Source organism: Falco biarmicus, chromosome 8, assembly GCF_023638135.1.
Source record: "Falco biarmicus isolate bFalBia1 chromosome 8, bFalBia1.pri, whole genome shotgun sequence".
In the NCBI taxonomy this organism is placed as follows: domain Eukaryota; kingdom Metazoa; phylum Chordata; class Aves; order Falconiformes; family Falconidae; genus Falco; species Falco biarmicus.
Window position 1 is genome coordinate 16,050,554 of NC_079295.1, and position 24,386 is coordinate 16,074,939.

General features: G+C 42.7%; 1 protein-coding gene across 5 annotated transcripts in view; it reads right to left on the reverse strand.

The window, feature by feature from the left end:
- Positions 1–19,895, reverse strand: part of PARD3B (par-3 family cell polarity regulator beta) — a 413,289-nt gene extending 393,394 nt beyond the window's left edge. For 3 of the 5 annotated variants that reach the window (XM_056349159.1, XM_056349157.1, XM_056349155.1), the window contains exon 1: positions 19,493–19,889. In XM_056349159.1, the coding sequence (XP_056205134.1) occupies positions 19,493–19,612 (120 nt within the window). In that variant the 5' untranslated portion in view covers positions 19,613–19,889. Of the gene's footprint in view, positions 1–19,492 lie in introns of all 5 variants that reach the window. The other 2 variants (XM_056349156.1, XM_056349160.1) reach the window with 2 other exon arrangements.
- Between the last annotated feature and the right edge of the window lie 4,491 nt (positions 19,896–24,386).

Consider the following 24,386-nt stretch of genomic DNA (forward strand, 5'->3'; position numbering starts at 1 on the left):
CAATAAAATGACAGAAAACACAAAAGGTTGTACAGTAGAAATATTTCTAGAAAGGTGACTGTAAGAGGTGCTTCCTAATCTGCCTTCCAGATAAAACAAAGTAATATAAAAATAAAGCCACCTAAGAAAGAATCTTAAGAGTGGAATTCTGCCTTAACTGGGATGTTGAGGGAGACTAGGAAGAAGTTACTTACAAACTTCTGCGTACACACAAGATAAAGTTCTTCACTTTTAACAGTAAATTTAGCAGGGCCAACTAAAAGGCGTTCAACCCCCCTACCAAAACATCACTTCACCTCCCTTTCCAGAGTATTCGCAGACAGCATGGGTACTTTCATTTCATCTGATACAGTTGCAGGCATATAGCCCTGTAATTGTTTTCCCCATAAAGGGATGCAGAGAATAAATAAATAAATAGATAATATGTAAAAAAACCACACCAAACAAACCCACACAATATTGACAGTGACATCATTTGAGCAGTGTTCAGATCTGTCAGCTTCCTGCTAGAAAGGCATCTGGCAACGAAGACCCACCTCACAGCTGTAACATTACTTAAGTCTGTGAAAGTTGCTCTCTCATATTTCCTTTTCTGCAAAAAGAGGTCCAATTAAATATTAAATTCCTTTAGTATGATGCTTTTGAAACTACAGGCAGTATCACATGACTGCCACATATTTAAGTACACGCCTGAAGTAGTCAACAATCTTGCACACTTCATCAGGCTAAAACAGGACACACCGCCTGCTACATGACAGCCTCTTAAAAAGCGTTTTAGCCTAACACTAACTTAAGCAATCTTAGACTAATTACTTCAAGAAAACTAAAAGAATACTAGATTGTGACGTAACTGTTGAGCACAGTATCATCCTAAAAACACTAGTAGCCAACTACTACCTAATATTTGTTAGTAAGCCTCCCTTATTAATTTGCATACAATAGTTACAGTGTACTGCACTGTTTCCAAGTTCAAGTTAGACTCTCAAACAAAAATTCTAAGTATCTGCCTGCACGAGGAACATATAAGAAAGTAACTGAAGCATCCTTAAATCAGTACTTTTTAAAAAAAAAAAACCACACACTACCTGCAAGCAAGCATCAAGGACCATCTCTTTACAAGGATTAAAAACATATCAACCACAAAACACCTGAACCTCTCAAAAAATGAAAATACTTATTAACATGGGCCTTCATTGAAGAAGGACACACTTGATCTGTTTATGCCTGGTTAATGTCAATTTGTGTGTCTTGATTTCAATGCAGAAAATAAATTGAGAGCTTACAGGAAGTAAAGCAAGTCTAAATAATATATCCATGATGCTCTGTTTCTGGCCAAAGCACACATTTTAATTTTCAGAGAGATTAAGAAGTTTTCCTCATACAGTAGACAACATAGAAGAAACTTTACTCCTCCTAACAGGAATAAACTAAAAATTCAAGCACAAGGTGAACTAAAGGGTTTTCTTCAAAACAACACAATTTGCTCTACCATTTACAAGATCTGCTTTTACACTACAGCAGAAGCAGCTATTCCATGTAAACAAATGATTTTAAATTTTTTTAAATCTCATTTTCTGTATTTTTTTTTCACAAACACTACATTTTTGTTTAGCTTAATTTACTTTAGCTTTTAAAACCAGTTATGAAAACTTATTCTTCCCCCATTTTTTGATATTTTTTTTTTAAGTCATCGCTGGATGTGCTATAGCCAAATGGTGCAATTACGAAGTAGAAAAGAAGTCCAGTGAGGGTGGTGGGGGAAGAAATTTTACATAAGGTCACTTTAAATACCCAATTTTAAAAGTTTCTGTCTTTGAAGGTGCTAAAAAACTTATGTCAAAGGAAGGACTCTAAGTCAGTAGAGAAACATTTATCTTTGTCCTGAAGGTTGATTTTATCTCCACACATCTGTAGCTTTGCTAAGTCTGCTCACATAGTTTGCCTTGCTGGCTCTTAAGGACTGGGGTGGAAAGAACAAAACAAATAAAGACAACGAAACAATCCATGCATACGGCCTGTAGAGTACCACACAAAAAATTGTTACATATCTGTGAAAGGGCAGAAAAATCTTCCCTTGTTTTTCTTTGAAGACAAGGGGACTACTGAGTGAAGGCAGACACAAACAACCAAAAACCAAAAAGTTTCTTTTTAATCTTTGCAATGAGACTGACTGAGAGTAAGCACAGCTCACCATCAGCATGCTAAATGGTCAAAATAAAAATCACTAGACAATCCCTAGTCACCAGAGGGCCTACAATATTTCTTGCTCTTTAGCCATCTTCAAATCATTATGGTCTGATAAATTAATGGGACTAGATACTACTAAGACACAACAGCAAGGACCGGTAACCACTTCTTTCCATCTCCTTCACCTACACTCTTCACACCACCATATGCCAGACTTCATTTTGGATTAATGAAACTCATCCTTCTCCTATTCTTTTTCTTCCTTGTTCCTTCTCTGATTCATTTTCATGTACAATTAACACTTTCTGTTTTTCTTAAGTAGATGGAAAAGCAAACATTTACAAGTTGTAATAGCCACCTCGTTACAGCAAGAAAGGCGTAGAGATCAGAGAGCTTCTGTCTTAGGTGGCTCTCTCAAGGTGAAGACGCTTGCTATAAGCAACCTGACATACTGCTTACGTACATGCCACCATCACCCCAGTTTCACTTTTTTTAAAGTGTCCCCATTCACATTTTAAGCTAATAATCCTGCTTGGAGGTCTGGGCAGACAAAGAATAGAACACAAACACACGGGAAGTTCTTCAGATAGCATGGCAAAGGGAGCATGGTGAATGGGTTTCCTCCACCCAAGTCACTTGACAGCTCCATACTGTAGGCCCCTGCAGAACCGAACAGCAGTGAATCTCTTCTGTCCCTCAGAGAGAGTGTTTGCAAAGAGGAACCAGAATATTTCTTGGGGTTTAGCCACCTATCTCCCACATTAGGTCTGAGAAGGAAAACAGAAAAACCTGCAGAGATATCCTGAGTATGCAATTCTCAACAGTCCAATAGTCAGAGCACAGATAAATGAATCCAGAATGACCCAGGATATTTTAAGTTACACTGAAACTTTGATTTGCAGCACTGGAACCCTTCAAAAATAAGAGCATTCTGATTTTATACTGAATCTGAATGAGAACCACCCTCTGACTATGGCCCACTATCTAAATAAAACACGATGTTGAGAATACATCAAGTACAGGGATCATACAGCCCACCTTTACATTACACTCCAACATGTGATATTTACAAAAAAATATTTTGGTGAAGAAAAAGTATGCAAAACCAGAACAGGCAAAGATAGCTGGAGACACACATTTAGACAAAGAGGTCCACACACTGCAGTTCTAACAACTACAAACACATTCCTCTTAAAGCCTCAGTTGAAACCGGAGTGCACTCTATGCCAGGCTGAATCAAAGATAACTATACAAATGCTAGAATGAAAGTGTAAACTGATCTTCAATTACAACCTAAAAATATCCTTTAGCTCATCAAGCCCATTAGACTAGATTGCTCCAACAATGCAGAAACACAGAAGACTCACCCCTATGTAAGTTAATATAACAGCTCCAAAACGTCTCTCAGTAAATCCACAACATTTCAAGCTTCACCTTTCACATCCCAAGCTCTCCGTTTCAAATATTAGCTACAATATTCCGAGTACTATTGTTATGCTAATAAGCAAACTGTTAACACAGCTACAGGCATCTGGCAAACAATTAACTAGCATTGAGTTTGGCTTTTTGTTTGATAGATGAAGGTAACACTGGGGGCTTGAGGGCCCGGTGTCATGACTTCTTAAAATCCAACTTTAAGTGAGCACACAGAACTGTAAAGCTACCCTACCTCTTCAAAGTGCCACCCGTTTCTCACATAGAAATAGCAGGAGCAGGGGGCCGGGGGGCCGGGGGGGGGGGGGCGGGCGGGGCTTAAGAAAATGAGAGGCATGCATGCATACAAAACTACTGTATTTCAAAGCACAGTCCAGGTTAAGTAAGCAAGCAATATAGCTGTTTTGCCAACTAAAACAAAAGATACCTTAAATTTAAACCATTCCATACAGCTACAGATAACAAAAAACACGAGCTGTCAATTCACAGAACTCAGTTTGTTACAAACTCACAACTGAAACATAGCAGACCTTGAACATAAACGATAAATGGCTCCACATCTACAGTAACAGCAGCCACCACTACTTGAGTCCTGCACCTAGAAACCATCTAAGATGATTCCATTTACAGCTGTTGGGGCCTTCCTTTGATAGGGTGATTAATGTATTTGCAGCTGACAAAGAACTGCTTATCAGAAGCAGCTGGGAGTTTCAAACCTGTGTCTGAGTAACAGACTCAGAACTCCCACAAAACAGAACACAAATGCCTGTAAGACAGTGCAGATCAGGTATGCTGAAATCCTGTAAAACCTTGTAACATAAACAAGCTTCAGACAAAGCTCAAGTAGGAAAAACCAGTAGTAAATTACAGAAGTAAAACCTTAACTCCACATAGAAAGCCATTACGTATTTTTTGGAAGAAAAAAATCCCCTCCCTCCATCACGTAAAAGTACTTCACTTATTTCACAGAAACGGGTAGGACTTTTCTGCTGCAGTAACATCCTATTTACTGCATGGATCCACCAGCGAGCAGAGGCTGGGGGGAATTCTGCCAGAAGGCTGACAGACTTGCACGGTCAGTAAGGCCAGCCAGGCCCCAGACCCACATTCCCAAGGCTGGTGCCTTGCAGCAATGGCACTAATTCCCAAGGGTGCCGCTTCCCATATCAACCCTCATCAGTTCTCTCCACACTCTGTGATAACCTACTAGCAATTGCAGCAAATTGATCTCTTTAGAGAATCATCAAGCATGGATTTGGGGTCTTTTTCCTCACTCAGAAGACAGAGAAAATACATGACTTTTCACAGTACATTTGGTCACTGTGCTCCAAAATAGAGCCGTTAGGGATAGTTGTAGGCCTCAATGCTAACAAGATGCTGAGAGAACCATGGTGGTTTGAAATACGTGAAGTATTAGAAGATGTAAGCAGAGTCCCTCTGAGGCAGAAGTTCATTACCACAGAGAGAAGCAGGGGGCAGGGGGATGGGGGGGGGGGGGGGAAGGGGCAGAAAAAGTGGTGGAAAGTCATAGGTCAGCTATTGTTGGGATTGCATGTGTTGACATTCAATATGACAACAGCAGGTTGAATTGGATGTGCAGGGAAGGAAATAAAGGATTTTCAACCATATAGGTGTGTTGGAGCAAGGTCTGTATTAGATGAAGCTGTTACACACAGCTTTGTTCTCACATGAAACGCTACATTCATCAGCCTCCCCCTTCCCTTTTCAGCAGCAAAAATGACTGGGGCAAGAATGTTCTGAAGGCACAGCTAGCAAGCACTACCCAATTCCATAAAGGTTAGTCAGCTTCATTGGTTCTGGCTACTGTTTGAAAGAAAATGACCAGCAAGTTTAAAAAATAATAAAAATACCAGCATAATATTACACCATGAAAATTATTATATAATCTCTTACATTGTGTTATATTAATAAAATGTATACTATCATAGTAAAACATTACTAAGTTTTAGTATTTGACTTCTGAGATACAGCAAATACACCTGGTGAATAGCCCAAACAACCTCCACCTCTAATCATTGGCAGAGCCAAGGGATGGAACTGGATGAAACCCCAACAAGGGCAACTCTCTCCTGAGATCAGCCTCCACCTTCACCTGACTGGAAATACAGAACATGCCAGAATTAACACATCATCAAAACTTTAAGCCATATGCCTAACCACATCTCATTAAGCGAATTTTGGCCAGGTAGAAGACAACAAGAAGAGAATGAGGTTACTCACTCTTTCATTGAAATTCAATACCACTAGTGTGCAGCAGGGTTCCCCCAGCCCTGCCCCTTATCCTGAGGCACAAAAAGAACTGCTCTCTCCTGCTACTCCAGGTACCTCCAGGAAAACAGAAGCACCAAACAGTTGGAAAGGAATAGCTTCAGAGACTTAAAAGGAAAAGAGAAGGCAGCAAATCAAAATGAGAGTCACTGCAAAACAGCTAACAGACAGCTAAGTAGAGCATTCAGCTCAAAAGTGGAAAATGACACCTGAGGCACATGTTCCAGTTACTGTTTTGTGGCAACTTTCTCCAACCCTCTGACCACAAATTTCTTTCCAGAGCTCGCAGGCGGGACATATGGAAACTTGCCTTACACAGTTTTAATCCAGTCAATACAACCCACAAGAAACTTCAAATGAAAACAACAGCTGGTAAGCAAACTTGATTAAATGCTGTATTTGCATATATTTTGCAACAATCCTAAGATGCCATTACAACCTTCCTTTTCATTTGCAGTTCGATGCCATCCATCACTCATACAGACGAATCCAATTTACTTTTCAGTTGGCTACCTCATTCATTCTCCACAACTGTATCCGCATACGTTGGCTCCACATGTTATGCCATGCTCAAGCACCAACAGAAGTAAGATTTCACTGTAAAATTAAACAAAGACATACGGGAAACGCCTACAGCAACCAGGACATAACATAGCCGTTATTCACACGAATGCTCAAAGCTAACCAGGTTACAGGTCTGCTTTATCACTATGCACTGCCTACAGTACTTCCAGGGTAACGTTACCTTCTCATCAACAGAGGTGATTATATCTGTTTCCCAACTCACATAGACAAACACCAGTAGACTGCCAGTCACTGATGAGTTCAGCCCAAGACGCTGAAGGCTGTTCAAAGTAACTGGATCTACTTTCACTGAATTTTATCGCTGTCTGTGGTGCCTGAAAAAGGAACCCAGCACATGCAATGAAGCAGTCGATACTCTTCTTTAAACGGCTACTAAGTAAGGAAACAGTCATCGTCAATTAATAGAAAAAAACAGTAACCTCAGAATTTGCTGGTATAAGAGTCACACAGGGCAAGTGATATGGCCTCCTACAGAACCTGCAACAGCTTTGGCTGCATTATTAAGATACCTCCTACACTAACTACGAAGTTAGGCTCCAAAACAAAACAAGAAAAACTGAAAATTAATTAAGTGAGCATTAGCAAGATTACAACAGTATTAAACAATTTGATCACTGAATTGTACGTTGTATCTTTGGGTATTGACTCACATATTTATCTAAATCCCTCATGTCGAAAGTACAATTCACACTCTGTTTTAAAACTAAATCTAGCTTTTTTTCTTACCAGTTAGAAGAAACTTCTTCCCAACAAAGCCTCCTCTATAAAACTGCCCCCCCACACCAGATTGCAGAAAAACATTTTTTCACTAACAAAAACCATTAGTATGAAACTCATCACACACAAGTTGTTTCAAAACTGAATTAGCACTTTGCAGAATGTTAATAGTCCACTACAACCTATTTCAAATCAACTACTGCCTGCAGCGTGGTACATGGAACCAAGACCTGCACTGTCAAATCTGTTTATGAACACTAACATCCTGGATTTTGCTATACCATCAACTTGTGGGTTTTTTTCCCCCTAAAATCCCTATTGATAAGTCAAATAGTTAATCTCTAAACACAATGCACAAAAGGGATCATTTCAAACCAGAAAAACAGAAGACACTTATAATCACCACAGCATTCACATTTGAATGACAGCTAAACATAAAGACACATCAAGCATTTAGCCATCTGGAAAGAAGCTGGTATTTTTTTTCATATTGTTTATTCTTAAACCCTTAAGGCAAGAGTCAGAGGTTGACCAAGACTTCCATTTAGTGAGATGCTCATTTCATATCTACAGCCATTAATGAACTGCAATATGAACAATACGCCAGACTCCTCCACTTTCATTGAATTCAAAAGATGGCTGTGTCATACCAACACAAAACAATGTGCGTACACTGCCAGATGTATGTACCATCTGAACTTACCAAAAAAGACCTATCTAGCATGGTCCTAGCATCTTTGAGTATCACTTATTTAATGAAATGGTGATAGCAATGAATATGTATTTTGTTCTTCCAGGCAAGAAAGAATATGATGGTAACACACATAACTGCAAAATTCATTATATATAAAGTGGTATTTAGCCCCTATTCAGAATTAAATGATAGTGAATGTTGCTGCAGCAAAACAAAAAAAACACGTTGCAAGCACAGCTAGCAGAGAGCTGGGACAAGAAGAATAAGAAGGATAATACAGTCCAATTTCAGCACTACATTTTTAACAATACATGAAAGGTCTAACAAGAGAAAAAAGCACATTGCATGTACAAAAGCAAACCACCTACTCCTTTCAGTTTCTGATTTGCTGTAATTACACACACACACCAAACACAGAAAATCTAATGTAAATGGAAGATGGCCCAAACCAAATTTTTTCCAGACTCCAGGAATAAGGGATCAACGTTGGCATACTCCCATTTTATTTCAAATAGGAGTACATGAAAAGCGTAACAGTTTAGAACAATTCTGTTCTGTTGATATTTTTTAAAAAGTGGATTGAACACAGCAGTAATCATAAGGAGGAAAAACCCCTCAGAAGTAACATATTTAAAATGCACACGCCATGAGTGTTCTTTTGAGCATTTCTGAGTTATATTAGTATTTCAAGCAAAACTTGATTCTTAATTTTGCTGTCTGTAAAGCCAGTGGAGTGGTTTCTATAAGGGTTTTTCAGGTAGTTAGTATCTCCCATCAGTCAGCAGCTGAATGAGAGCTATCCAAATAACTATTCCTGAAATATTAACACAGAAGACTTTTCTCTAGATTTTCAAGTGCTAATCTTCTTGCCTGACATAAAGGAGTCATCATTTATCAATGACAGGACAGACCCTAACTTTAGATAGTATTTTTTTCCTCACATACAAACGTCTACTTCCCTTCCCTCTCACCACCCTGAAAAAAAAAATAATCTTCTTTTTCACAGCAGTCTAAACACCACCTGCATCATCACTACTACTATGTAAACATTGGTCTTTCTCGATGCACAGTCAAAATGTCAATAAACCTTCTCCCTTTTGTTGCCTAACACAACTATTCCAGGTTTCCAGCTCTTCAGGGAGTTTTCTTTTTGTAGCTTGTAATGCCAGGGGCTCCTGAAACATTTGTTCAGAATACATTCATTACAGCCAGCAGGGGAAAATTAATTGTGAATTGGCAGCGGCTAAGTTTTCCAAACAAGTCTAATTCCGTGGGAGCTAAGCATGTTAACTCCCTTTGGTCCTTGAAAAACTTCAGCAAGTCTTTCTCTCTCACACAAGACATGGGAAGATTTCTTTCTAAATAGAAGCCCTCTGGAGTCTTTACTCAGAGAGGGGGGGAAAAAAAAACCAAACACAAAAAACCACACAACAAAACAAAAGAAAAAAAACCCACAAACTTTCCTGTATAGCTTCTGATTTCCACACAGATTAACTCACAGTTCAAGTAACAAGCAAAATAATTAATAAGAACCCCTCTAAAGAAATAACTTAAGTAGCGAACGTAAGACTTCAAGACTATTTATTTCAAAAGCAGAAGCTTGTTTCAGTTAAAAAAAAGTACAGGTGAGATGCAGGACAATCATCCAGTTTATTGATGACAAATTATGACACAGGCTAGAGGATCAGAGGAAGTTACCCACTTGGTTTTGTCCTGGATAGATTGAGGAACAGTTTTCATTAGCTGCACAGGCCTTACTACTCATGAAAGAGAAAAGGTATGAATAAGCCTTTCAAGGCTTAAACTGCTGCAAAATGGCAATCTCACCTCGATCAGATTTGTAAACCCCCTGAATTACTTCTATTTTTAGAAAAGCTACACCATCACAAGTAGCCTTGTTTATTATTGCTCTCCCTACTTCTGCTCTACTGTACTTCTATCCCACCTTTGTGGTGTTTAGCATCTAGGATAAATTCAACAAAAATCCTAAGAACCCCCCATCAAAATCCTTACTGAACTAGTTAAGAAAGCCTTACAGAAAAGGTTACAGCTGGCAGAATGAGAATTCCAATAGCTGCTCAACCAGGGAACCAGCAAAGACATTCTGCAACTGGCCTCTAGACAGGGGCTGCAGGGTTCTGACAAGCTACGGACAGAGAAGTTAGTATATGACCTAGAACTCAGCTATCTCCCTTATTCGTAAAACACATCACTTACAAAAGGTCAGTGTTCAAATCACTTCCACTAACAGCAAAATCGTAAGCCTGAAGTTTGCAGTCTGGTTTCACTTCTGGCTTGTGCTCAGAAACAATAAAGTTGGCAAGCAGAGAATGTTAGTGGAAAGCTTTGTAACACTCAAAATATTATCCATCAAATTTGTCACCAAATTAGTATCACGGGGGGGTATTAAAAAAATAATAAATAAAACATATCAGTTTAGGCAAGGTCACAGCAGGCAAACTATGCCACCAAAGACTGCATTCAACAAAAAATGCCTGTCCTACAGGAATAGAACTGAATGGTGCCTACATTAAGTAGCAATTAGACTCCTTAAAACATAGAAACATGGTAGAATTACACCCCAAACCCTCTACATGAAATTCTGGCCTTATCACCATTAATGACATGCAACACTGCAAGACTAACAAAACAAAAGAAAAAAGGCTAGAAAAGACTATATGCCCTCAAAACATCTAGTTTGAGGAGAAACATAAATAAGGAGCTACTTCTATACGGACATCGCTGAAATTTATAAAGATGTGTTTAGCTTAAGTCTGTCTGCCCCACAGGCACACCAGCCAAGAGAGCAGCTGCAGAGCAGGTATATGCACCTTTTCAACCAGTCACCTTCTGTAGCAGCTGAAGGTCACCCACCTACTTACTGGAAGGACAGAACCTTGTAACGGTAGCTTTCAGGGAAACGTGGAAACACTAACTACCACTCCACCGTTCACAGATAATGGGAAGGAATAAACCCATGCCCAAATTAAAAGAAATAATCCTCAACTGTAGGATGGTCTCCAGGTGGATGCCCAAAGTCCATTCCAGAGTTTGAACAAACCCACCACATAAAGGGGATTATCCCACCAGGATTTCTGACTTGTCTCTCTTCCAAAGGCCAAAATAGAGACATGCTGGATTCTAACATCTTTGGAGCTGGAACTATTTTTAGTTGACCTGTACACTGATACCCAAATTAGAAGAAACGGGAGATAATTATGTAATTTTTCCTTCCATCAGAAAATCTGTAACTTAGATATTCAGGTTTGCCAATAAAAAAGGTCAGCTCAGCTGTTGATGGATTGATGAGAATGAGATAGTATCTTCTATAATGATCTGAAGGTCTTCTAAGGTTTTAGGGAAGAGAGATGAACAGAGGAACTGATTAGTCAAATAAAAAAAAAAAAAAAAAAAGACACACAATTTCCAGGAATGCAGGTCTCAGCTTCTTTGAATCATATCAAATTCTCCTTTGGTCTACGCACTCCATTTTCTTCTACTGATTGAAAAATCACTGCATTTTTGTGAAGGAAAATGATAGGGAGGGTGCTTGTTAATATTCACTAATAGCTAGTATTTTACTGGGAATCTGGAAAACATTCTATCAGATAAGCTGTACTGCAAAACCATTTGGCTCAATGGAGCCTCATCTTTGATGCTGAATCTCTAGCCAGAAAAAGAAAGAGCTCAGAGCCAGCCATTAGCCTCTACACATCAGACTGAATTCTGTGATTCCAAATATCAGTCTTTGTTAGACTACAGTCATCCATCTTCCTCCCTATCTACCATTCATACAAATGGTATCCTTATTACCAGCTCTAAGAAGCATGTTCATTCAAGCATTCCATAGTTTTCTTTTTCATACATGTAACAACCAATACAGCAAAGCACTGAAGCAAGAGGGCTCACTATGGCAATAAATGCTGCCAGTGCACCCTCATGAAACCAATGAGCAACTTATTTAAACCTCCCAATTTAGGAGCATTCCCAAAAGCAAATCTAAGCACTGGAGTAGTGCTATGGCACCTGCCACAACAAAGCAAAGTCATCAGTTCTGAATGGATGTACTGGTGACATAAAAATTACAGGTTTACACCGGAAAGTAAGACAGATTTAGACGACATTAAAACATTACAACAGTTCACTTAATGGAGGTGTCTATAGCACAATCACTAGGCATAAGAAAAAAACAAGTACAGAATCAGGTCTTACACATATCCTCTTTAAAGTGAGCATAACAGTAAAAAAAAAAAAAACCCACCCACATGCTAACCAGTGCAATCAGTAATTTCTTATAACAGAAAGTTTTCCTTACAAAGAAGTTATTGAAGTAATTCTATGTAAGAAATAAAAGTACTGATAAAGACTTACAGATCTACCACAACAACATATAACTTGAGTGGAACAAAAAATGCTTTAAGGAAGATACTATGCAAGTACTGCACAGGCTTTTTTTTTTTTTCCAAAAGTTTTTATAACATGCTGATTTTCTAAATTTTTCATATGAAGTAGCTTTCTCAGTTTACCAATATATCTATCCCAGGCACTATGTGGTGAGTGGAATTTACAAGTTCATTTGTATCAACAAGTCATTCACACGAGCCCCTCATTTCTGTTCAGTCAGTTCCCTGACATAAAATACATATATCTTTATGCATAAGCAAGACTCAAGAATGAAATACAAAAATACAAAGCAGAATCTGTTCTCAATGATACTAATTGCTCAAGACCTTTAGCATTATCATATTCATTAAGGATGAAACACAGGCATCTTAACAGGGGGCTAGAGGGAGTTTTCAGTAATGAAGCTATAGGTCTTCATGCCTAGGAAAGCTGCAGTTATGACATCAGCATCATTAGGAAAGCCTAAAGAATGTTCCGCTCAATGGGGGAGGAGATCTGCTGCTTCAGTAGCAGGATGCAAGACTCTGCACAGTATGGTGCATTTTAACTGACCCCTATCATACTGAACAAGTAAGGAGGAAAGTACAGTCATAAAACATGAAGCATTATTCCCAAATAACTGTATCTGTTAAAAACATTAAGTTTTTAAGAAAATACCAATACAATACAACCCTCCGTTTGCAACTACTTAGAAAAAAAAAAAAAAAAAGCTGCATTTTATGCAGCAAGCAAAAGCACCTCCTGGCTCCATCCTATTCCAGAAGGATTATTTTTTAATGTAATTAAGACTACCATACTACATGATGCTTCTCTAATTGTAAATACACACACAAAAGTACCATTTGGGGTTTAAATCCCTTCTTCACAAATTCATACAAGACTACTCAGAGTTCATCTTCAACTGGGCAAAGAGCAACAGGAAGCAGTCACTACTGAGAACTCTGTACTGCTCTTCAAGTCTTCCTTCTACGACTTCTAACACTCAGTTATTACAAAATCTTTGCTGTCCCTCAAGTGATAACAACTGAATAGTACTCAGAACTGGGAAACAAAAATGAAAACTGTGTGTTATCACATATGCTGAAGTCTGACCTGCAGTGTTTCCAGGATGAGTTTTTCTCATTTTACCTGTAAATTTCCACCAGTTTTATTCAGCTCTACCCTTCAACTGAGCTCCCCTGAAACACATTAACACAAAGTAACTTGGGCTTTTGGCTGAGTATTAAGTTACTGGCAGCAGTCTACTTAAAAAGTACAAAGGGATCCAAAAATTTCTTTTCCATGGTACCGAAGTACATAATGTCCTATAAGACATCTTCTAATGCAAGTTCAACAAAGTTCAATGGCAGTTTTTTCTGTTTGAATTATAAACACCTGTTAAAGAGAGAAAAGGAAACTGGAAATCTACCAAAAATCTCATTACACCACTACACCACTAGTGGCTATGATGCAGCACATCAGCAGACAATTTAGGCAAAAGTGATAAAAAGGCAGGCACTTTTTAACTCAGTTTTTCAGGATGACCATAAAAGTGATCCTGAAAATTCTGAGACACCCAAAATTCTGTCACTAGAAAGCTATTTCTGGTCTCAATGAAATACCATCACACCACACCAGTGTTACTAATTCAGTAACAGAGTTTGGTTTATATAGATCTTTTTCAAAACATTTGTGTCCTTCCCTTTTCATCACCCCCTCTACTTACATGGCCTGTCTTCCTAAATATCAGTCAGTTACACACACTCATACAACAGTAAAGGCAGTGTATCAGGTAATAGTCTCCTTTTTTAGTATGATATCGTAGTGGACAAAACTGAAGCGTGAACGCAGACGTGATAACCAACCTGTTCCTTGAAATACATCAGTTTCCAATGCAATGTAAAAGCATGCTAACATACCATAGCTGCTTGAGCAATGCTAAGGCAACTATGCAAATAAATAGTTAAAATATTTCCTAGCAAAAAAAGTACTTAAAAATGCAATTTAGAATTGTTTTGGTAAAACAAAGATTAGAGATTAACCCCATCACTATTAGAGCATAAAATAGACTTTCAAAGACAAACTGGGACAGGAAAAAAACCCAAACAAACAAAACCAAAATTAAGAAAAGCACCCTCCCCCAAACTTGAAATCAGGTCCAAGACAAATGTGCCACACAAATACAACCATATAACTGCCCTTATAAAGGACTAAATACTTATGATTTGCCCAAAACTGAAAAATGTTCGTAACAAAGGATTTCTTTCACAACTTTCCACATACACCTTCTGAAGAAATCTGTTACATTTTTGCAAATATTTTTGGTAAGCATAGAGTTTAGAGTCAAAATAAATTGTCATTTTCCCTACCTCCAAGCTTTTTAGAGAAACTACAAGAACATTTAGTACTCCTTCTGCTTGCTGGCTGACTTACAACAGCAATACATAATGCCAAAACTAACTGTCATGTTGTCGGGCAAGCAAGAACAGAAAGAAAGGGTAAAAGTATTTTATTAATAGGAATCAATAGACAGTCAACCTGCAACGTTCGCTCTTTAAATACATCTAATTTGGGAAAGACTGCCAATACAACCCAAACCACCCACTATTTTTGCTCTAATCAAAATGCACCGTTCTTGAATCAACTTAGTCACTGTATTACTGCTTCCTACTCAGTCTGACTGCCAATCAAAATTACCATTACCATTCCAGAAATCAACTGCTGGCTTCTGTACGTTCTCATCAGTGGAAACACACACTCTAATGCCTGTAACAACTGCAGAACAAGCCCCTGTAAGATAGTTCAACTAATATTTGATTGTCTGTGTCAGCATTCCCGAAGGGAGGCCGACAAAGGATGTTCAAGTGAGCTACTCAAGAACTTAACTGTGCTTAAAATGACCAATCTTCAACTGATATTTAAGTGACAAATTGCAGTGCTTATTAATTCTGCTACATGGTTTCCATTTGCCATCTATTCAACTGGCTTCTATAAACAAGACTTCAGACAGCCCAAGTAGTCACTCCAAGTCATCTAAGTAGATGCCACACATGCAAAAGTGAGTCAATTAACATACGAATTATAAATACCACTTCCCCATCTCTGGCTCCTCCAGAAAGATGAAGAACATCTGGAAGAGCAAGGTTGTATACATCTTCCTAAGAAATACATTTTCCTGGGAAAAGTTACACTACAGCTAGAAGAAAAGTCATTGTGGATTTCACTTGCTGGTCCTGTAGCTATTAGTTTCCCTGGGTGTACATCACCTTCTGTATCAACAGCATTAAAGGCCTTTGAGTTTGCAAATTAGCATCTCCAGCTGAACCAAGGGCTCACTACAAAGCTGGTAATTCAAGTATTGCCTCCTGCTTGGGGGGAGTGGCATTTCAGAGGGAAGAAGTATGCGCACAACGATGCCTTTTGCTCGAATGCATTTAGCTCCACATGCACTGAGGAATCACTTCCAACAGGACCATGCAGACCCAGGCAACACCACAAGAGCATACTGAACCCTTCAGTGCTGACCCAGAACCCCTCTTCATCCCCCTCTCATCCACATACTCAGGGGGGAAAAAAAACAAACAAAAGGTCTCTCTCACTTCACGGAAAAACGATAATCGAGGAGGTCGTCTGGCATCCAAGGGCTACGCCTTACAGCCACGGAGACCAAACACGGCAACAGGCACAGCAACTCAAGCCTTCTGCAGTGCATCTGCTCTCACTCAAGCAAAGACTCCTAAATACAACAGACGACATGCAAGTGCTCCCCAAGGCACCAAATAAACCAAGTTACAAGAAATACTAAGGGACTGGGCTGAGAATAAGGAATCATCAATCCTACTGTATCTACCTGTCAGCAGGAAGCCTTAACACACACATCACTAAACAGCAACAAAAGCAGATGCTGAGTCACAAAAAAAAAAAGTTCCACCAATCTTCATTTCATTGAACACAAGTTACTTTCCTAGATGAGTCACTTCCCTGAAAATTTATTCACAGCTCTCACAAAGCAGCTGATCAACAAAACGTTTTCTTAACTTCTATATTCTTAAATCCAGACAGTTACTTGTACCTTTCCAGTGAATCAGACAAGATCTGCCCATTCAGAACTGCAACAGTACCTCTGAAACCTACTGCTAAACTCAGCAGGATCAAAAAATAATCAGTCTGATTTTTCAGCTGAAACTGGCCCAGTATTTTGTTTCAGTTAACGGAGCAATTGAGCCTTCATGACTGAACCTTGCCAATACAGCCCAGCCAAGAAACCAAATCAAACTCGCTAAGGAAACACAGCAGGCTACAATAAGCAGCTGCCTGCAGGGTTCTCAGCTATTTACCAAGAGTCTCACAGAAATGAGACCAAGTCATTTACTGCATCAACTTTCCTCTCATTACAAGTACAAAGTTGCACTGAGAACTTTAAACCGATTAAATTTTTTTCTAGTTTTGTACACAAAGTATTTTACAAATACATTAATTAATATTCTAACCTCCTATCTTCCCCTTTACTAGACAAGCAACTGCAAATAACAGCAAAACTATGCTGCCAGAACAACCCCCAAAATACACAGCCTCCCACATGTTTGTAGTATTTGACAGTACCATAACTAAATAAAAATTCCTAAAGCTTGTCTCCTAGCTACCTTTTCCATTTTCCATTCTGCAACTACAAAAGATACTCCTTGTATCAGTTTTCCTCCCTTCTCCAAATACTTTAGGCACTTCAACAATACCATTTTCTACTTTATTCTTTAAAAAAAATTTAACACTTGACAAAAAAATTACGTAAAGAACACTTAACCTGCCAACAGAAACAGCAGCATTGTGCCACAGGAAGCATTCCAAACATTCTAAATATTTTTAAAAGAAAAACAAATCTTCAGTTATCTTTAACATAAACCTGTTAACATGCCTACATCTCACAGTAGTTCTAGCTGCTGATTATCTTAAAATAATCCCATCCTCTATAATATTCTACAATTTTGTAAAGAAAGTTAACTTTAGCAGGAGGCGATAAAAGGAAAATGCAAAACACCCAATCCATCCATGACAGATTGGGAAAAAACTCTCCACAAGGTAATAAAATTAATTGTATGCTACTCTGTACGATCTACTTTACCAACCCCAAATTTTCCCTCAGGAATGAGCACGAACTCCAAATGATGCTTGTCAAGATAAGAGGAAATTTATCTGTTCATCTTTTTGGCTAGTTCCACTGCATATCATGTAGGCTGAAGACTAATTAATCAAAGCACTGCAAGAGAACTGTTGAAATTTCTAGTGAACAGGGGGGACAGAAGGTGCAGAGGTCATAAAACTTTCTTTAGTGACTTGAATGAAAACCTGTTCCGTATTTTTCAGGCCCTTGGGTTGCTTCCCACCCCCGCCTCTTTACATTTCTCCATACAAGCTTTGAATAACTGTTACTCGAGGTGATCAGCAATTTTTGAACAAACTGGCCTGTATGCACTTTGTCCATCTACCATACATAATAGGGAACTCAAGACTTCTATAAGGAAACAGTCAGAAAAAAGTTTTATTTGCAAAAAGTCAAGAAATACAACAAGGTCAGAAAATGTGTAGTCTGGCCTGTGGCTGTCCTATAGAGAAGGCCAGATGATTTTGAACTCACACTGACGGGGGCACAGCAGATGACTGCTTAGCATAAATGTATTTTTCTTTAAATATTACGTAAATAGCAAATTTGGTTCAAATTCATGAGAATCTAATTGGACTGCAGCACATCTTAAACGTCTGCCATTTATCTGAGCCCTTCTCACATTGCTGGAATTTCTCTCCCATAAATTACTTACTGAGCCTTCCAGAACAGGCAGGGCCTTACCTAGAAATGCAGAGACCTTTTTACTTCTTTCTAAAGGAATTAAATAAAGAGGAAAGAAGGAAAGTCATTTGAAGTATTGATACAAAAGCTTTGCAGGCCACCTTTCAGCCATCACCATGAGACTAATGCCAGTGTCATCAGAGGCACAAATCAAAGCTGAAATCAAATTTTAAATTTCTAAGTTCAATTCAGCTGAAAGTAATTCTGTTTCTGATACACCCCTCTTGAACCAAGACCACCATACGCCTATTTTAGTACTCTGAACCATACTTCAGTGCAAAAGATCTCACTGACTGTTGGCTGTCACAGCACCAAGTATTCTATAAACATTCTGCAATTATTAAACACATGCCATATTCATTAGGAAGGTTTTTCATACAAAATATGTGTCAAGCTCTATGCATCTTACAGCAGGTTAAAGCACAACACTTGCTCAGAAAGACTAACGTGGTGACCACTATATTCTCTAACACAGAGCAGTCTCGGATGTTCACGATGGATTTAATACATCACTAGCAAGCTTCTCACAAAATAAACCTGTGAGAACAAGAATTTTACTTCCAGTTTTGCACTCAGGATATCAAACGATCGATGGGGCACAGAAGAAACCAGCACAGGGCACAAACCAGATCCCATAAGCTGTTGGCTGTACTCTTCCTTTTTATTCAGATGTCTTAGGATGGACAATCCTGCAAGCCCTTAATTCAGGGCTCATAACTGGAATCTCTTTCACAAAGCTGTACTTGCAACACTACGCCTTTCATCAATATTAAACAGTATCCCATTAGCCTTCAGCACCTGCCTCTTGGAGGAAAAAGAAAGAAGTATTTTTATGCTCTATTAGATACAAACTATGAAAAACTGGAGCTCCTTTCGTGTAAACGAAGTCATCTGCCCATACAGACAGCACCTGATGCCAGAAAACACAAGATTTAATTAAAATAACTTAAGTTTTGTTTGTGTCTGTATCGAGTTGCTTAGTCAACTTGCACAGCAACAACAAGAAACCCTAAAACATGTAAAACAAGCCGCGCCAGCGCGTTAACCCAGCGGAACACGCTCCCGGCCCGCCAGCACCCGCTGTTCACCAAAGCATCTGGCGGGGGGTGGGCGGCAGGGCCACGCCAGGCGGGAGCGGCCGGGCCATCCCCGCGGGCCCCGCGGCCCGGCAGCCCACCCCTCAGCGCCGCCGGCCCGGCCCCGCCGCCGGCCCGCACCCGGCCCCCGCCGCCGGCCCCGGGCCTTCCCCCCGGCCACCCCTCGGCGCTGGCCGCCCCCCTCCCGGCCGCCCCTCACCCCGCAGGCCGGCTGCGCGCACGGCCCGGCCCCCGCGGCGGGCCGGCGCGGCCCCGCGCCCTCACCTTCTCCTGGGCCTTGCGGTAGCGCTGCAGGGCCTGCTGGGTCAGGTCCCGCACGCGGAGCTGCCCGTCCTTGCAGGGCACCACGATCCCCGTCCGCCCGAAGCACACGGTCACTTTCATCTCAGCGCACCGCCATGCCCTGCCCGCCGAGAAACGGCGCCCGCCGCCGCACGGCCCGGCCCGGCCCGGCCCGGCAGGGGGGTGGCGCAGGTGCGGGAGGCCCGGCGGCGCCGGCAGGTGCCTGTGCCCGGGCCCGCGGCGGGGGGGCGGCCCGGCAGGTGCGCGGAGCCGCGGGGGCTGCGCCTCACCGCGCGCGGGCAGCGCCGGGAGCCGGGCTGCGGCCGGCGGGCTCCTTCCGCCGCGGCGGGCCGCTGTGCCCGCCCCTCCCCGCCCGGCGCTCCGGGGAGGCGCGGGCCGGACCGGGCGGGGCGGCCCGTGCGGCGGGGGGCGCGGCGGGGCGGCCGGGGGCACGGCGGCGGCGGCGGCGGCGGGGCGGGGGGCGGCCGGGCCGGGCCGCCCCGTGGGTCAGCGCGCGCGGGGCGCCGTGGCGGGGGCGCGCGGTTCGCTCGGGCCGCGCCGCGCACGGCGGGAAACCCCTGCAGCACCCCGCGCGCGCTGGGCACGGGAGCCCGCCGCACCCCCCGCGGATCGGAGCGGGGCACCCCCGCACGGCAGCCGCGCTGCACCCCCGCTGCACCCACACCGCTGCACCCCCGCAGCAGCACCCCTCGTTCACCCCCACTGCAGCATCCCCGCAGCTGCACCCCCGCTGCACCCATACAGCTGCACCCCCGCAGCAGCACCCTGTGCAGCCCTCACAGGCCGCGGAGCCGCAGGCGGTGCTGACCGGTAACCACCCGTTACGGAGGCACTGCGCTGTAAGGGACAGCTCTGCCGGGGGTGACCCCCGCACACCCCACCAGGCCCCCAGCACGGCACTGCGCCGCCCCGCGCCATGCCATGGCGGGCACAGTGGCACCGAGCAGGCCCTGCGTCATGCACCACACAGCCCGGCAGCGGTAATGCACAGTAACCTGCACTGTGGCGCGACCACCGGGGCCGCAGCACGGCCCTCGCCCTGCCGAGCAGCGACACGCGGTGACACGCTCGCCCATGGGCAGCTGCGTGCGGCAGCAACACAAGGCCTCACGTGCACCCCACTGCATGCCCTGCAATTTGCAGGAGCTCCCGAGCACCGTATCCGCTCTGCGGCACTCAGCAACACCGCAGCCCCATACGGCAGCAGCCGTGCCCTTCCACGCGCGGTACAGCAAAGCCGCACGGCCTGTGCAACAGGGTGTCAGGCCCTGCAGCGTGCCCCAGACACTTGCTGCTCTGCAAAGTGCGTGTGTCAGTACCACATGGCACCGGGCAGTGCCCCCGGCGTCTTGTCCGCCACCAGATCATGTACAACATGGTGCAAACACATGAGACAGCCCAACGCCATTGCAATCCTGACCGGTCAATCTGCACACTGAAAATCACCAGAAAGCAAAGACAGAGCAATTTAAAGATACCTCTAAACCACGGCATGGCAAGGGGACTGTTGCCGCAGCAAAAATCAATGCCACTCCACCTCAGATTAGCATTCAAAAGACAGCCGGCGCCCGGTGCCGTGTAATGTAACCAAAGGAGAGCACCAGGGAAGCCGCGGTGGAAGTGGGCCAAAGCAGCCTAAGCTGGAGGTTCAAGTGAACAGTGAAATTTTGGGATGAGATGGGGATAGAGCCACACGACCTGCAGCAAGCAGGAAGTTTACGCTGGCTCCTTAGGAGCAGACATAAGTGGAGTGTGGGGCTGCTGCAGTGCTAAACAGTTCCTCCTCACCTTTTCAAATTTGGACATGTCTGCCACCAGCCTGCAGCATTTCAGAGCAAATCACAGGGAAACGATCTATTAAACCACGTATAGAACTGCTTTCCCTGGGAATGTACGTGTGTTTGCATGTGCAAGTGCACAAATCTGCATCCCATATGCTTTGAACCAGAAAAAAATTACTTTTTTGTTTTCTTTCCCTCCAGAGCAAAGAACCAATGCAAAGAAACAGGAATATTCTGTTTCTTCAGGAAACACCAAGGGTAAGGTCACGTGGCTTGCAGGCCAGAGGCACCTCCAGGGCGGGTAGGGTGGTGCTAGATGTGCTAGGAGCAGCGGGAGGGTTTCCTGGAGCCAGCCCATGTGGCCACCCCAGACCCAAGCCAGCTCACTACTGGCTCCTAACAGTGGAGCAGGGCTCAACAGTTTCTCATGGGTCAGCACCGCTCTAAGGCTTTCATCATGCTAAATAATTATTTCTCACAACTCCTGGAGGGACCAGCAGGTCAGCTAGTCGATGCAAGTGATTCACATGAAAAATAATCAAGAAGGGGGGAAAGGGAGGACTTGGTATAACTCCTGGCAGTTCCATAAGCTGGGTTTGTAAGGAGGGAGCAGCAGGGCTACCTGGGGCAGGGAGGCAACAGCTCCTCACACCTTTCTTTGCTCTTGAGAAATGATAAGGGGGAGCGGTCCCACGCAGCAGCCCCGGAGCTGAGTCAGTGGGAGCCAGAGGCAAGAAGGGTTCAAAGCACGCCGTGGTCTCAGCTGCTGGTGTGCTGGTGGGAAGCCTGGATGCCTGTGCTTGTATGGCTTTGGCTACAGACTGCAGGGAGGTTTAGGTTAATAATTGACTGTGAACATAAAGGCTTCTCTCTCTCCCGCTCCCCACCCCCATTTATGAGCGAGGTCTGACACATTTAGGAAAAGACGTGGTATGATTTTTTTTTTTTCTCAAGTTCTGAAAGGTGCAGGTGATACGCACTGTAACTGGAGTTAGATGGAGCTTGTTGACAGAGGTAGCGTCTTGTGTTAAACCAACTGACAAGTCTGGAAAAAAAACAATTTTGGCCCCAATGCAATACCTAAAGCATAAGCAGTAGGTTTCAAAGTGTCTATGTTGACATAAGGACCTATAGTTACATCAGAAGGAAAGAAAACAGAAGGTTTTCTTTAGGTGTGCATGCTAAGTATCTTACAGAAACTGAGGTTGTATTTAATTGTCACACATCAACAGGGAGGAAAGGTTGCAGGGGAATCACTAGTTTGTTTACTGTTTGATAGTGTTTATTTGAAAGTTATGCACGGTATTGCAAACAAGACATTGTGTTCTGGGTGCATTACACATTTGTTTACACTGAAACAGTCTGCAAGTCTTTGAAGCCTGCTGGTAACAATTAACACCTACATATCAAGGTTTTACCTGTAACTATCTCCAGGACTTCAGTCGACACAACTTTCTGAAAAAAAGCCCTTTCCTTTATCAGAGAGCTGGCCGTGATATTTTTCTTCTTGTGGCAGGGAGCAAGGAGAGAACATTTTTTTCCAAAAGTAAGTTCCTCCAACACAGCTAACAGTGTGGCAAGAAAAGCTGTCATATTGGCACAGTGGAGAAGCCAAGTATGGGAGGACCAAGGCTGTTGAACTGGAATTCCCATTAAACACTTCTTCAGAAACTACAGTCTGAGTTGCATAGGGTGAGAGAGAGCTGAAGGTCATATTTACTTATCAGATCTCTACATCCTTTGCTCCTGCATGGGGTCATCAGGAATTATGACCGAAAAACACTTTCCTGGAGAAAAAATACCCTGCAAACCTTTGAGAGCTGAAGGCTTCCAAACCACAAAGCAGCTGCTGAGTCACATACACCTCTTCTTGTGGGGCACACAAAACTTCTAAGAACCAGGTTGTCAATATCACCCTTGTGCCCACTTTAAACTTATTCAGAGTAAAATACAACAACTTTTAAAACTGACTAATGATGAGGTCTTGTTTTTACTATACTGTTGTGCATTGAAGAGGGGCTGCCTGCTTGGTTCCTTTACAGAAATGTAAACCATATTTCATCCTAAGGAGATCATCATCCAGCTAATTCTGCAAGCAGTGTAAACTGGCTTTGCCCCCCAGAGGAGGACTTCTGCTCCCTCCCTGCCCCAGCTGTTTGTTCTCATCCAATTCCTTTTGTGTGCCAGCACGCACAGTTGTAGGTCTGTGCAACAAGATGCTGTGGAAATTTTTTTTTGCCGGATTAGCTGTCAGCTAAATCAGTTCTGCAGAAATCAGAAAACCAGAGGAAATTAGGCCTTGGTTCTGTAATGGGGTTTAAAGCCTGTGCTGGCCCAAGGGAGGGCATGGCACAGCAGGATGGCAGCCGCCTTCTTTTGGTTCCTACCAGCTTACAGTGCTTCGCAGGCAGCCTAGTTATAAGAGTTTCAGGCACAAATACGTATCCATGAGATAATGTTCATAACATTCATATATCATTTTCATGAGAGGGGATGAGCAGATTTAACAGCTCAATATCACTGAAGGGTACTATTGTTGTCTTCCTCCCCTCCCATCTCCCTTTCCCACCTGATGCTTCTTGGATATATCCATGAACCATTTCAGTTCATCAGTCTGGTAGAAAGCTAACACAGATAAAAGGGAAGGATCGTTTTCTGCTTTGTTGGCAAGCTAAGGCCACTCAGGGAAGGCTCTGACACATCCCAGAACAGGCTGGAGGGCGAGCGCAGGGCCCGCATCTGAGGGCAGGAAGGGGAATGGACAAAACTGCCACTTTCATCCACTGCCATAAGTCCTTTGCCCAAAAAACTGCCTTAGCTAATCTATTGCACTTTTCACGTTGCTTTGTGCTGCAACAGATTCATCTGGTGTCCCCTCTCTGGCTCCTCTCCATGCAGGCTATCAGAAGTCAGGACCATCCACGCAGTTCCTGAGCTCCTAAGCACCAAATCAGAAACTCTACAGCCACAACACAAGGTGCTGGCCAGGTGTAAGCTCGCATCACACCATCATCACCCCTTGTGCTAAATCAGCCCTCCAAGTAAAAGCATAGGACTTCCATCTCTGTGCTGTT